Source organism: Zalophus californianus, chromosome 9 (genome assembly GCF_009762305.2).
Source record: "Zalophus californianus isolate mZalCal1 chromosome 9, mZalCal1.pri.v2, whole genome shotgun sequence".
Taxonomy (NCBI): Eukaryota; Metazoa; Chordata; class Mammalia; order Carnivora; family Otariidae; genus Zalophus; species Zalophus californianus.
This window is the reverse complement of record NC_045603.1, coordinates 102583732-102596605: the sequence shown is the minus strand read 5'-3', so window position 1 is coordinate 102596605 and position 12874 is coordinate 102583732. Positions and strand designations below refer to the sequence as shown.

At 39.6% G+C, this 12874-nt stretch overlaps 1 protein-coding gene across 3 annotated transcripts in view; it reads right to left on the bottom strand.

Annotated features, from left to right (window-relative positions):
* The window catches only part of CCDC77 (coiled-coil domain containing 77), a 28623-nt gene that overhangs the window by 982 nt on the left and 14767 nt on the right, over positions 1-12874 (bottom strand). For all 3 annotated transcript variants that reach the window (XM_027595745.2, XM_027595747.2, XM_027595748.2), the window contains 7 exons: positions 11178-11274; positions 10245-10320; positions 8985-9076; positions 7413-7561; positions 2543-2762; positions 925-1050; positions 671-823 (listed from right to left, as the gene is read on the bottom strand). In XM_027595745.2, coding sequence (XP_027451546.1) covers positions 671-823; positions 925-1050; positions 2543-2762; positions 7413-7561; positions 8985-9076; positions 10245-10320; positions 11178-11274 — 913 coding nt within the window. The remainder of the gene's footprint in view (positions 1-670; positions 824-924; positions 1051-2542; positions 2763-7412; positions 7562-8984; positions 9077-10244; positions 10321-11177; positions 11275-12874) is intronic.

Sequence of the window (12874 nt, the reverse complement as noted above, 5' to 3'; positions counted from 1 at the left end):
GGAGACTTCTAGCACATAAGAAAAATTCAATCCTTAGCTTGCTTAGTGACTAAAAGAAAGAAAATGTAGAGTAGAATTAAAGCAGAAAAGGCATGAGACTCTGCTTTCCTCTACGATAGTAAAGAAGCCACAGGATAGAGATCAACAGACAATAATGAGTAAAAAAAAAAAGAGATCGATATAAACATTACTGATAAATTTGCCAAAGAATGAAAAAAAAAGTGTCTCTTCTATAACTAACCTTGTTTGGCGCATAGCAATCATTTAGGATATGTGGATGACTGGTTAAATCTCTTTAAGAAGGATTCTGAGGCAACCTGAATTCTAAATAAAGCTGTGTTTGACAGGGAGAAATTACTTCATTACTTACTCACTCTCCCCATTGGTAAAACAGACACAGTTCTTTTCATCTACTTCTTGATCTGGGAAGGATGAAGCTTTCCAAGTTTAACTCAGATCAAAGTACGATGGTGCAGGCTAGCAATGATTTCAGTCTACTTGTCCTCTCTCCTGTGTGTACTTAAGCTAATTTTAAAGAGACTTAAAGGATGGTAATCCGCTAGGGTCTACCATCAGGGAAACAGCCCATCTTTCTTCTGAGGAGCCCTCACGACCATGTTTCCTTACCTGCACCCCTCCTCCCCCCCGGTAATTCAGAGTCATCAATTACCTTATAGAGGATTTGCTCCAAGTCTTTTAGCTTCTGCCGGAGAATTTTAATATCCGTCTTAAAGCCTTCTACTTCCAAGATACGCCGATTCTCCAAGGCCTCATAGCGTCTTGTCATCACCTGTAAACGCTTCCCCATCTTGTTAGTACGATCCTAAATATAGGGACATGGCAAGGCATTTGTGAAGATGAGGGAAGCATTCCCAGAGCATCTGTGCTTCTCACTCAAGTCAGAAGTGGAAGAGAATTTTGTACCTTGAAGATCTCTCTCCTCATTCCCTCTTCCTCACGAATTCGGGCAAGTTCCTCTTCTAGGGAAATGCACTGCTCTTGATACATGTTGGATAATTTTTTCTCTTGTATTAACTTATCCTTTAGGGACTGCAGGTCAGAAGGAAAATAAAATTACAATTTTGGTAATTCAAGTAGTACTTAGGCAACGAAAGAAAGGAAAGAAATGATTTCCATTAAGTCTAAAACAAGTTAAGGAACAAGATGGCAAGGAACTTTGGAGAACATTTGAAACCCCCCTCTTTCTAGATGATTCTCTTAACCTTTTTCTTAGGTGTCCATATTAGAAATTCTTTATTTTTTTTTTTTTTAAAGATTTTTTATTTATTTATTTGACAGAGAGAGACATAGCGAGAGCAGGAACACAAGCAGGGGGAGCGGGAGAGGGAGAAGCAGGCTTCCCGCGGAGCAGGGAGCCTGATGTGGGACTCGATCCCAGGACCCTGGGATCATGACCCGAGCCAAAGGCAAATGCTTAACGACTGAGCCACCCAGGCGCCCAGAAATTCTTTAAAATAAAACAAATATTTTTGGCTCTGAGACGGGTAAGATAATGGAACTCAGAACTGTACCAAGTACGTGACAATATATGTTTTGGGACACACTTCTAAAGCCCTTCTTTAAATAGAAACAACAAGAACACATAATATATATGTTCCATTGAGCAGTGGGAATGATCAGTAAAAACCTTAATCAGATCACATTTCTTCCTTACACACAATCCTTCAAAGACATACAATGTTTAGAGCTAAATATTCTTACCAGGAAAGTAAAGGCCCTGTAAGGCCCTCCATGACTGGCTGCTGCCCACTTTCCAACCTCTTTGCTTACCACTTCCTTCTTGCTTATTCCTCTATGACCACACTGATATTCCCCCTCTTCCCTGAACATACTTTAGACTTGCTCTTCCCTCGGCCTGGAATGCTCTTCCTCTAGGTCTTTATGGCAAGCTCAGTACCATTTTATAGGTCTCAGCAACAATATTAGACTTCACAGAGGGTCCCTGTGCTTCCCTACAAAAGCAGACTTTCAGCAACTATATATAATCTTCCTGTAATCTTTTTAATTCCTTAATACCACTTTTTAATAAGCTATCATTTTGTTTTGTTTCTGTACCTTCTCACCCATTAAAGTTTTTATTTATTTATTTATTTATTTAAATAATCTCTACACCCCATGTGGGGCTTGAACTCATGACCCTTAGACCAAGAGGCACATGCTCTTGCTACTGAGCCAGCCAGGTGCCCCTCCCCAACCTTCTCACCCATTAAAATGTAAATGCCATGAAGGCAGACCTGGTCTAATTTATCTACTGCTATAGCCCCGGAGCCTAGCCCATAGTAGGAGTGCAATAAATATTTGCTGAATGAATAAATGAACCAATCAATAGTTCACTTTTCTAAATCCCCAAACACTATAATGATAAGCTACTCTTTGAAACCCATCTCTTGAGGGTGCTGCTACAACAGCTTCCTGGACTGAATGGATCTTGTATGATAATTCTTGGGTTCTTTGGAATTCTCTGAGTTCTTTCAACTTTTCTAGAGAAATTAACAATTTCTGTAAGACATAAGAAAACTACCTTAATATATTCATTTTGGTTATGATGAGTCTCATGAATGACTGGCCAAACTTTTCCAAGTTTATCTTCTTTCTTCTTACACTGCATGCTGTATTGCTTAATCTTTGACATCAAATGATCCTTTTCAAGCATCCATGACTTCTCTTTATTTTGGTTTTCAAATCTGAGTTGCAAAAAGTCTTTTGTGCTCTCATAGAGAAGTTCTTGGGTGTGATGGAGACTATGAAAGAAAGTACAAATGTGGACACCAAGATGCTTACTAGTACATATGATGCATAGTTACCCAAACAAAGGGAAGATACAGGTTCTTTAAAAATGGTACAATATATAAATTCTAAAAAATATCATTAGCAGTATTTAAAACACAATCTGATCACTGGCAAACTTACATGTTTTACTGGACAAAGTATAATATACCTACCCATGTGCACTAGTTCACAGACTGGTCTTTTTTTTTTAGATTTATTTATTGGGCACCTAGGGGGCTCAGTTGGTTAAGCCTCTGCCTTCGGCTCAGGTTATGATCCCAGGGTCCTGGGATCAAGTCCTGCATCGGGCTCCCTGGTCGGCAGAGAGTCTGCTTCTCCCTCTACCGCTTCCCCCTCCTCATGATCTCTCTCAAATAAAAAAATTAAGTATTTTTTAAAAAGAGAGAGAACATGGGATGCCTGGGTGGCTCAGTTGGTTAAACATCTGCCTTCGGCTCAGGTCATGATCCTGGGGTCCTGGGATCAAGTCCCACATCTGGCTCCTTGCTCAGCAGGGCCCTCCCTCTGCCTGCTGCTTCCCCTGCTTGTGCTCTCCCTCTGTGACAAATAAATAAATAAAAATCTTAAAAAAAAAACAAAAAACGAGAGAGAGAGAACATGCGTGCATACAATTGAGCGTGAGGAGGGGCAGAGGGAGAGAAAGAATCTCCAGCAGACTCTCCACTGAGCGTGGAAAACAATGCAGGACTTCATCTCACGACTCTGAGATCATGACCTGAGCTGAAATCAAGTTAACTTGCTTAACTGACTGTGCCACCCAGGTGCTGAACATAGACTGGTCTTTATAGATATTTTCCCAATGCTAATTCCAGGTTATATAACTAAAAGATTTATAGAAATATCTATATATAGCCTGCATAAGTATGGACTATTCCCTGACTGAGGGTGAACACAGGTCCTAAAATGTCAAAAATAGTTTTGATTTTCTTTATGCTGTGCTCCACATGTAAACTGCCCGATATCAAATCTTGTCCTTTTCTCAAGATCAGTTTCCTCCATGGAGAGATCGTGATAACCTTAGCCCATTTAGTTTCTCCATTCTCTGAAATTATCAGTTTAAATCTCTACCCCTGTGTTGTAATTTGACACTTGCTCATACACTGTGTCATGTTTTGTTTATTTTTTTAAAGATTTTATTTGAGAGAGTGAGTGAGTGAGAAAGCACGAGCGGGGCAGGGGGGGGCAGGGAGAGGGAGAGGGAGAAGCAGACCCCCGACTGAGCAGGAAGCCTGACTCCAGGCCCGATCCTAGGACCCCAGGACCACAACCCAAGCCAAAGGCAGATGCCTAACTGACAGCCACCCAGGCGCCCCTGTCATGTTTTAACTGTCAAAAGGCATAGTTTCATTTCTTTTTTTTTTTTTTAAGATTTTATTTTTAAGTAATCTCTACACCCTACGTGGGGCTTAAACTTACAACCCCAAGATCAAGAGTCACATACTCTACTGACTGAGCCAACCAGGCACCCCAACATGCATATTTTTTAAGTGAAAGCATATCCCTTATTTATCATTTACTTTTGCCCTGCTACGATCAGATTGTCAAGAACAGTACCAACTACTAAACACACAGAGTACTAAACAGATTCCTGCTGACTACTGAGATTTAGGAATAGGCAAATGATGTTTCTATCTTCAAAAAAGGATATCCCTAAAAGTTAGCAACTCATCAGTTTAACATCAACACTTTCTAGAAAAATACTGTATCAAATGATCAAACTGCTTGCAAGGAGTATTAAATACCATGAGGGAATCACTGTAATTTTCCACTGACTAAATAATGTCAGAAAAACTTAGTTCTTTTCATGAGTAATAGGATACATAGATAAGGGAAACATGATAGCATAATGCAGGCACAAAGCAGGGTAACTGTCACCAAACGAATGTATATATACTCAGGTATACATGTATGTGTATAAAGAGATTGATTCAGTTACCACAAGATCTCTCTTGCTTTCAATGAGTTATTTTATTCTATTTTACATTATGTTCTCAATTACAAACTGGGCAAGTAATAGTCTTGTTAATGTATAAATGGTTTGAAAGTGAGACCCAAAGGATAGTCATTAAAGGCCTTGGATTTCATGCCATTCAATATCCTTAGGATGATCTATCTAATGTAAGGGACTGATTATATGCTCAGATGTACAGATAATGCCACACCAGGATGGTTATTAAGATTCTAGAAGACACATATAAAATTACAAATTACTCTGACCATTTAAAAACACTGTTTCCTGGGGCACCTGGGTGGCTCAGTTGGTTAAGCGACTGCCTTCGGCTCAGGTCATGATCCTGGAGTCCCAGGATCGAGTCCCGCATCGGGCTCCCTGCTCAGCAGGGAGTCTGCTTCTCCCTGTGACCCTTCCCCCTCCCATGCTCTCGCTCTCTCTCTCATTCTCTCTCTCAAATAAATAAAAAAATAAAAATAAAAAAAATAAAAACACTGTTTCCTTAAAAACAATTAAAATCCAATGAAAAGTGAATATGCTATGTGTAAGCACAAACTACCAAAAATAAAAATAAAGATGGCGACGTGCTGGCCACATGCAAACATATTACACTGTGTTAAAAGAAACAGAGCCTACAAGAGCCAGAAGGCATTTTCTATCCTGTATTGTTTAGAGATCTTAATTTAAGAATCACAACCAATTTTAATCATCACACTTTTTTTTTTTTTAAGTAGACTCCACGCTGGGCCTGAAGCCCAACATGGGGCTTGAACTCATGACCTTGATATCAAGACCTGAGCTGAGATCAAGAGTCGGACGCTTAACTGACTGCGCCACCCAGGTGCTCCAATCGCCATACCGCTAAGTGGAGGAAGAGGCACTAGAGAAGTTTAAGACGACAGTAAAAGAAGATAAAAGGATGTTAAAAATGCAACATGAAAAAAAATTTTAAACATAGAATGTTTAATGCAAAAAGAAGTAAGATGGAGCTTGATAAGGATCACCAAGTGTTAGACAAATGTTTATTGTGTGCCTGTTATGCATACATGGCAGGGCAGAGGCCATAGCAAACCGCTGGGGAACAGACGTGACTCTAATAGGTGGCTCTAAGTGCCACCGGGGGCAGGCGAGTCATCATAGAATGTGGAGGAGGAAAAACTGAATTCTGCCTGGGGAAGTATTCAGAGAAGAGGTGAACATGCACAGCAAAGTGCCTGCCACACAGCAAGGATCCCACAAGCAACAGACATTAGTAGCCAGACTGAAGGACAGGGTAAAACACAGCAGTAGAGGAAGAGCTGAGACTGAAAAGGTTAATTTGGTGCGAGATGACGGAGGTTCTAGTAATTCATGCTGAGGTAGCAGGACTTTATCATAAGTAAATGGGGAGCTATCGCATGTTTTTGAGCTGTTGGTAACTCCTAAAGGAGGCGCTAACTCATAACAGTGAGGAAGACTGTGGAAGGCAGTGGGATCAGTAATAGGAAGAACAGTTAGATTACCACAGCAATGTAAACAAGAATAGAGCTGGGGGACACCTGACTGGCTCAGGAGGGGGAGCACACGACTCTCTGATCTCAGGGTTGCGAATTCAAGCCCCACGTTAGGGGTAGAGATTACTTAGAAAAATATAAATCTTAATAATAATAATAAAAAAAGAATAGCTTGAACCAATGTGACAAGAATGAGAGGGAGAGAACGGACTGGAGAGCCTTCCCAGGCTCATACTCAATAGGGCTTCGGATTCAGGAATAAGAGAGTGCGGAGTTGAAGATAACTCTAAGGCTGGGCAGCCTGGGAAATGGGATGGATATCATTAAACTAAATGGGAAAAAGAATGTAGTAGGCTTGACATGGGACAAGGGGGTGTTTCTTGGGAAAGAAAAACTGTTTCAGTCGCGGTAAATTGGAGGTGTTCAAACATATTCAACTGAAGAGATCTGTACAGCACAGTCTAGCCACTGGAACAGACAAAAAGCCGAGGCAGGTCAGACAGGTAGAAGAATCAAGACAGGTGTTCCAGAAATCAAAGGGAACTAATTTCAAAGAAAGGGTGGTTAGAGGTACCAAATATGCAGAATGATACTAGTTACAATGAGGACTGGAAAGAGATAACTGGCCATGGGAATTAAGAAGTCACTGATGACCTGAGAAAGGACATGCTTAGTAAAACGGTGCAGATGAAACCAGACTGCAGAGGAAACCAGCCTGCAGAAAGGTGAGGAAAGGCAGGTGAGGAAATAAAAGCAGTGAGGACAGAAAGGTGGTTTTTGCACAGGTACGTAGTCATTTTTCCCACATTCATGAAAGACCAAACAAAAGAAAAGGTCCCTACCATACTGGGCCGAGTCGGATAACCTGTCAATGGATAAGAGAACATTTCTTAACCACTAAGATCAAGCTAAAACTCTAAAGTGGGTTAAACGGAGCATGTGGGATACTTGCCAATACTTCAAGAAAAGAATCAACAGCACTCCTAGAGAAGCCTGGACACCCACCTACATAGAGGCAGGGGTGTCTAACGAAGACAAATTTTTCAAGGTCTCTTTCAGTTCCACAGTCCTATGCTGCTAAAGGACAGGACTGTTAACTTTTACGCCACTCAGAAAAATTTACAAATCTGTCAGGTACAGCTTTCTTGAACACTCACTTTTTGGTAAGCTCTTTGATTTTGTCCTGATTTCTCTGGTGATGAACTTGTATTTCCTCAATGCGAATCCGTCTATCCTCCATGAGCCCTTCAACTTGCTCTCTAGAAAGCTTGGTCTGCTCTTCCAGCTGAGCCTGCAGTGATTCCACCTAGACAGGCCAAAAGGGGTGAAGTATCCACTCCTGTCTTGCTTCCACTTATTTCTTACCTCGAAAAGCGAGTCTTTCTCCAGAAAACTTTAAAAAATAAAAAAAAAATCCACAAACAAAAGCACAGCAACAAAACAAATAGAAGAAAAATCTTAAGTGTACTCCTTTTTATGTAATGTCTTATAAATGGGGTTAGGTTACACAAGAGCAAGCTCTGTCCACACTAAACAAAGCATCTGCATCACACACAAAAAGCTAGAAAACCCAGTTTCCTCTACCCTAACAGTTTCAGCTTTTCACTATCTCCCCTTTGGGATTCTTAGGACTATCTCCCTTCGAAGACTCCCTGGTTGCATAGAAATAGAATGACTCTTTTCTTCATTTTTTAATTTAAAAAAGTGGAGCAAAATCAGTATCATGTAATTTCCTTCTCTGGTTCTGGCTGTCATGACTCCAAATGGAGATACTGGCCACAGGTAGAAACTGTCATTTAAAGCAACAGACTCCTCTTGCACCCCTGTAAGGACAGGAACTTGAGTGCACCTAGAAAAAAAATCATGGTTGCAAATAATACACAATTACCAGGTGGTAAAAGGATGATTGAGGACTTTAGAACACATGCACTAAATAAATGGATATACCCCTACAGGTTAATCTATCAGAAGAGACAATTTTAACTGTGTGTCTCCCCTAGGCCAACCACAAAGGGAATTCTTACTGTATGACAGTTTTGTTGGGTAGGGCTAAGCATATAAGCTGAACGAACATAAGGTTCAGAATAGCACTTCTAGAATGGCTGAACAGAGAATAAAGGTTTTAAAACATAAAGTCTTAGAAATTAGGAACAACCTAAATTTTCTTAATCACTTGATGCCTAGATATGTGTGCAAGGCCATCAAAAAAAAAAAAAATGAAATCTTGCCATTTGCAACGATGTGGATGGAACTAGAGGGTATTATGCTAAGCAAAATAAGTCAGAGAAAGACAATTATCATATGATCTCACTGATACGTGGAATTTTTTAAGAAACAAGGCAGAGGATCATAGGGGAAGAGAGGAAAAAATGAAACAAGATGAAATCAGAGAGGGAGACAAACCACAAGAGACTCTTAATCTTAGGAAACAAACTGAGGGCTGCTGGAGGGGAGGGGGGTGTGGATGGGGTAACTGCGTGATGGACATTGGGAAGGGTGTGTGTTGTAATGAGCACTGGGTATTATATAAGACCGATGAATCACAGACCTGTACCCCTGAAACAAATAATATATTATATGTTAATAAAAAAAAAGAAATGAAAACATATGCCCACACACACACACACAACAAAGAAAAAAATATGTGTGCAAGGAGATACTTATATGATAACAAAGATATGTTACACAAAGCTAAACTTGTGGACAGAAACTGTTCTGGTCTGCTTTACCTGTAGGATAAGTGTTTGTACGTCTCTTTGGTATTGCTCAGAACTTTCTTCCTTCTCTCTCATTGCTGGTTTTCTTTTGTTTACTTTAGACTCTAAAATAGAAAACAAAAATTAATCAAGACCTTTACTTAGTTTTTCTTTTGGCTATTTGAGCATCAGCAGCCCTCTGCAGTGGAGGTTTCATTTACCTAGAAGAGAAGGAAAGGAAAAAAAAGGAAAGCATACAATGACTATAGTAATACTTTTCCAAATGGGAATCTCTCTAAAGGAATTCTGCCAGGAGGTCTCCTGGATAATAATATTCATCTTTCTAAAGAATATACTAAATTTTCCTTCAGAGTTGTATCTATTTTCTTCATAAAATCTTATTTAATCAGAAAAGGTAAGGAATAAGGAAAAGTATGTCTAAACATTTGGTTATGATGGATCACCCAATTTTCAAAAGACAAGATTATTTTAAAAATAAGCAACACTAAAATTACACTGAACAAAATTCCTAGGATGATTCAAGAAGCTTATGCTAAGAGAATAGATCTTAAAAGTTCTCATCATGGGGAAAAAAAAAAAAAGTTCTCATCATGGGGCGCCTGGGTGGCTCAGTCACTGAGCGTCTGCCTTCGGCTCGGGTCATGATCCTAGGGTCCTGGGATCGAGCCCCGCATCGGGCTCCCTGCTCGGCGGGAAGCCTGCTTCTCCCTCTCCCACTCCCCCTGCTTGTGTTCCTGCTCTTGCTATCTCTGCCTCTGTCAAATAAATAAATAAAAAATCTTAAAAAAAAAAAAGAGTTCTCATCATAAGAAAAACAAATCTGTAACCATGTGTGGTGATGAATGTTATCTAGATTTATGTGATGATCATTTCATAATATATACAATTAGTGAATCCTTACATTGTATACTTAAATGTAATGTTATATGTCAATTATATCTCAATTTTCTAAAAGAAGGCAAAGAAATAAAATTGGGATTTCCATTTAAAAAAGAGAGGAGACTGAGGCTTAAAAGCTAATTAACATTCTGTGATCCCAGAAGTTATCCAAATCTGTTCTATGACTTATCATCTGTAAGCATGTTTATTATGTATTTTTTATTCTCCTTTATTAAAACATCACGGGAAGGTTAAAGGAAAAAAAGCTCAGTGAGTTCTTAAACCGGCAGAGGCATCATTATGAACATTTATTATTATTACATAGTGGAAACAAAATCTAATTATTTGCACGTTTTTGAATTCTGCATTGAGAATTTATAATATGGCTGGTACCTGCTCTGAAAGCTGAGGAAGATTCATTCTGTTCACATATACCTACAGCCTGGATAGTCTTTGAGTGAATGCTGACCTGAAGAAGCAAAAAAACCCAAAAAGTATAGAATTAGCTTTCCTATAAATGTCGTATTTCACTTTTTAGCTTTACTTCTGTAGATCAAGACACTATTCATAAATCCAATTGGTCAAAATTACCATAATCATGTAAGGATGTCATGCTTGGGAGACACCAAAGTGGACAAAGTAACAAAGTGGATAAAACTCAATGCTAGTGATATAAACTAAAAAATTGAATTTCAGAGTTATTTAATAATATCTGCTAAAAGAAAGGGGCAGGGGATCTTCGGCAAGGGCCTTTAGGAAAATAATGGGAACACAAAAGCATGCATATGTAGATACGTATAAAGATGCTCACTGAGGCAGTTTATAGAAGAGTAAAACTGGAGACACTATATATACACACATAGATATTTCTATATGAATGGAAAAAGAGCTTTATCTCTGGGATAAAAGAGACTGCCACTTTTATATGACAGATTTCTGAAATGTGTCTGTTTTTAATAAAGACCATCATTACTTTTGTCATCAGCATAAACTAAGATTAAAAAAGAAACCTGAGTATTGCAAACTTGCTCCCATACTAAGTCAGCTCCTGCTTTCCTCTCTAATCTCACCCAAAACATCCACTCCTCTGTGCTTTAAGGTTTCCAAACAGTGAAATGGGGTAAATGATGTTTTTTTTGGGAAAAAAAGAGTAAGTAAAAGCACAAAGCTCTTTGTACGTATAGAAAATGCTTTGAAGACTTAGAGACCATGACAGCTAATTCTCTTCTATCTTCTTTAGCAAGTACCAAAATTGCTCTTATTCTGGACCCCAGCCTGCATTTTGTAAAAAGTCATGCTTACCATGCTGTACCAAAGATTACTTACTTTGTTTGGAGGCTCCTTATAAAAATAGGTCACTTCTCCAGTGTCTGTGCCCACAAGAGCCAAGAGACTCTGAATCTTTTTCTTGTCTTCTAGCTCCCTGCAATTCTCATAGAGAGTAAGCACACATTGTGTTCAGAGGAAGTAAAATTTTCTATTTAAAGGATCTCCTTTCTGATTTATTTTTAAGACAATGGCAACATCAAATTAAAATTGAATAAGATTTATTGAGACCTTAGCTCTAATTTTTAAAACATCAGATATTTATATTCAGGAATTCAGAGAGAAGGGACCAGAAAATAATTTCTTAGTTGGTCCTATAAGAGAATTATAGTGGATGCTGGGGTACACCGCTCAGATTCTCCTCTTTAGCACTGATGGGTTCATTCTTCCAACTGCCAGCAATGTTGCAAACTGTGGCTCACAGCTGAATCTCTCTCCAGAATTGTCCTCAGTCAAGAGGGACTGCCTTAACTAACTGTATACCCAATGGACAGACTGCACCCAGTGCCTGGCTAATGAGAGGGCAGAAAAGTCCAATCCCCTTGCCTTAATTCAGGATATCTCTGAAGGGCCATCTCAGCTTCAGTGCACCCTGTGGCATTGGCTGAGGTCTTCTGAAATTAATTAAATAGTTCAACTGCTGCCCAATCAAGACTTTCCTTATTCCTTCATAGGTGGTTATTCCTGAGGGCACTCGCCAATAAATCTCCTGCAAGGAAATATCCACTGCAGAGTCCGTTTTCTTGGGAACCCAACCTGAGACCATTGATATCAGAAATGGACCAAGGAAGCAAACTCTAAGACGAGATTTCAGAGCCTGTGATATGGAGATCCTTAATAGAACATAGTGTTCTTGGGGCGCCTGGGTGGCTCAGCTGGTTGAGCATCTGATTCTTAATTTGGGCTCGGGTCATGATCTCGGGGTCATGGGATCCAGCCCTGCATTGGGCTCTGTGCTCAGCAGAGAGTCTGCTGGAGATTCTCTCTCTCCTGCTCCCTTTACCCCACCCCCCACTTGTGCTCGTTCTCTCTCTAAATAAATAAAATCTTTAAAAAAAAAAACATAGTGTTCTTAGGAGCAAGACAGATGGGTGGTTAACAGGGTACAGCTTAAAAAATTAAAATAAATCAAAGATGGGTGCCTGGGTGGCTCAGCTGGTTAAGTATCCAACTTTTTTTTTTTAAAGATTTTATTTATTTATTTGAGAGAGAGAGAATGAGAGATAGAGAGCACGAGAGGGAAGAGGGTCAGAGGGAGAAGCAGAGTCCCTGCTGAGCAGGGAGCCCGAAGCATCCAACTTTTAATCTCAGCTCAGGTCTTGATATAAGGGTCATGAGTTCAAGCTCTACATTGGGCTTCATACTAGATGTGGAGCTTAATTAAAATGAATAAATAAAATAAAATAAAATAAATCAAAGATGGAGGGAGGCTAAGGGCAGCACCCTATACAAAATCACAATCTCTGACCCATCTTCCACACCTCAGCCAGTTTTAAGACTATTACTTGACAAAGAAGCTGGGTCCCCAGGAGGTAAGACTGGGTAAGACAGCAAGTGTCCAGGAAAATGAGTCCCCTAGTCTTTCCCCAAAAGACCCACGGCCATTTATTTAAGTAATTATACACCGGAGGAAAGGAATTACCCAGGTAATTCAAGAACTGATGGATCCAGGGTCTGAAATGACATTGATACCTGCC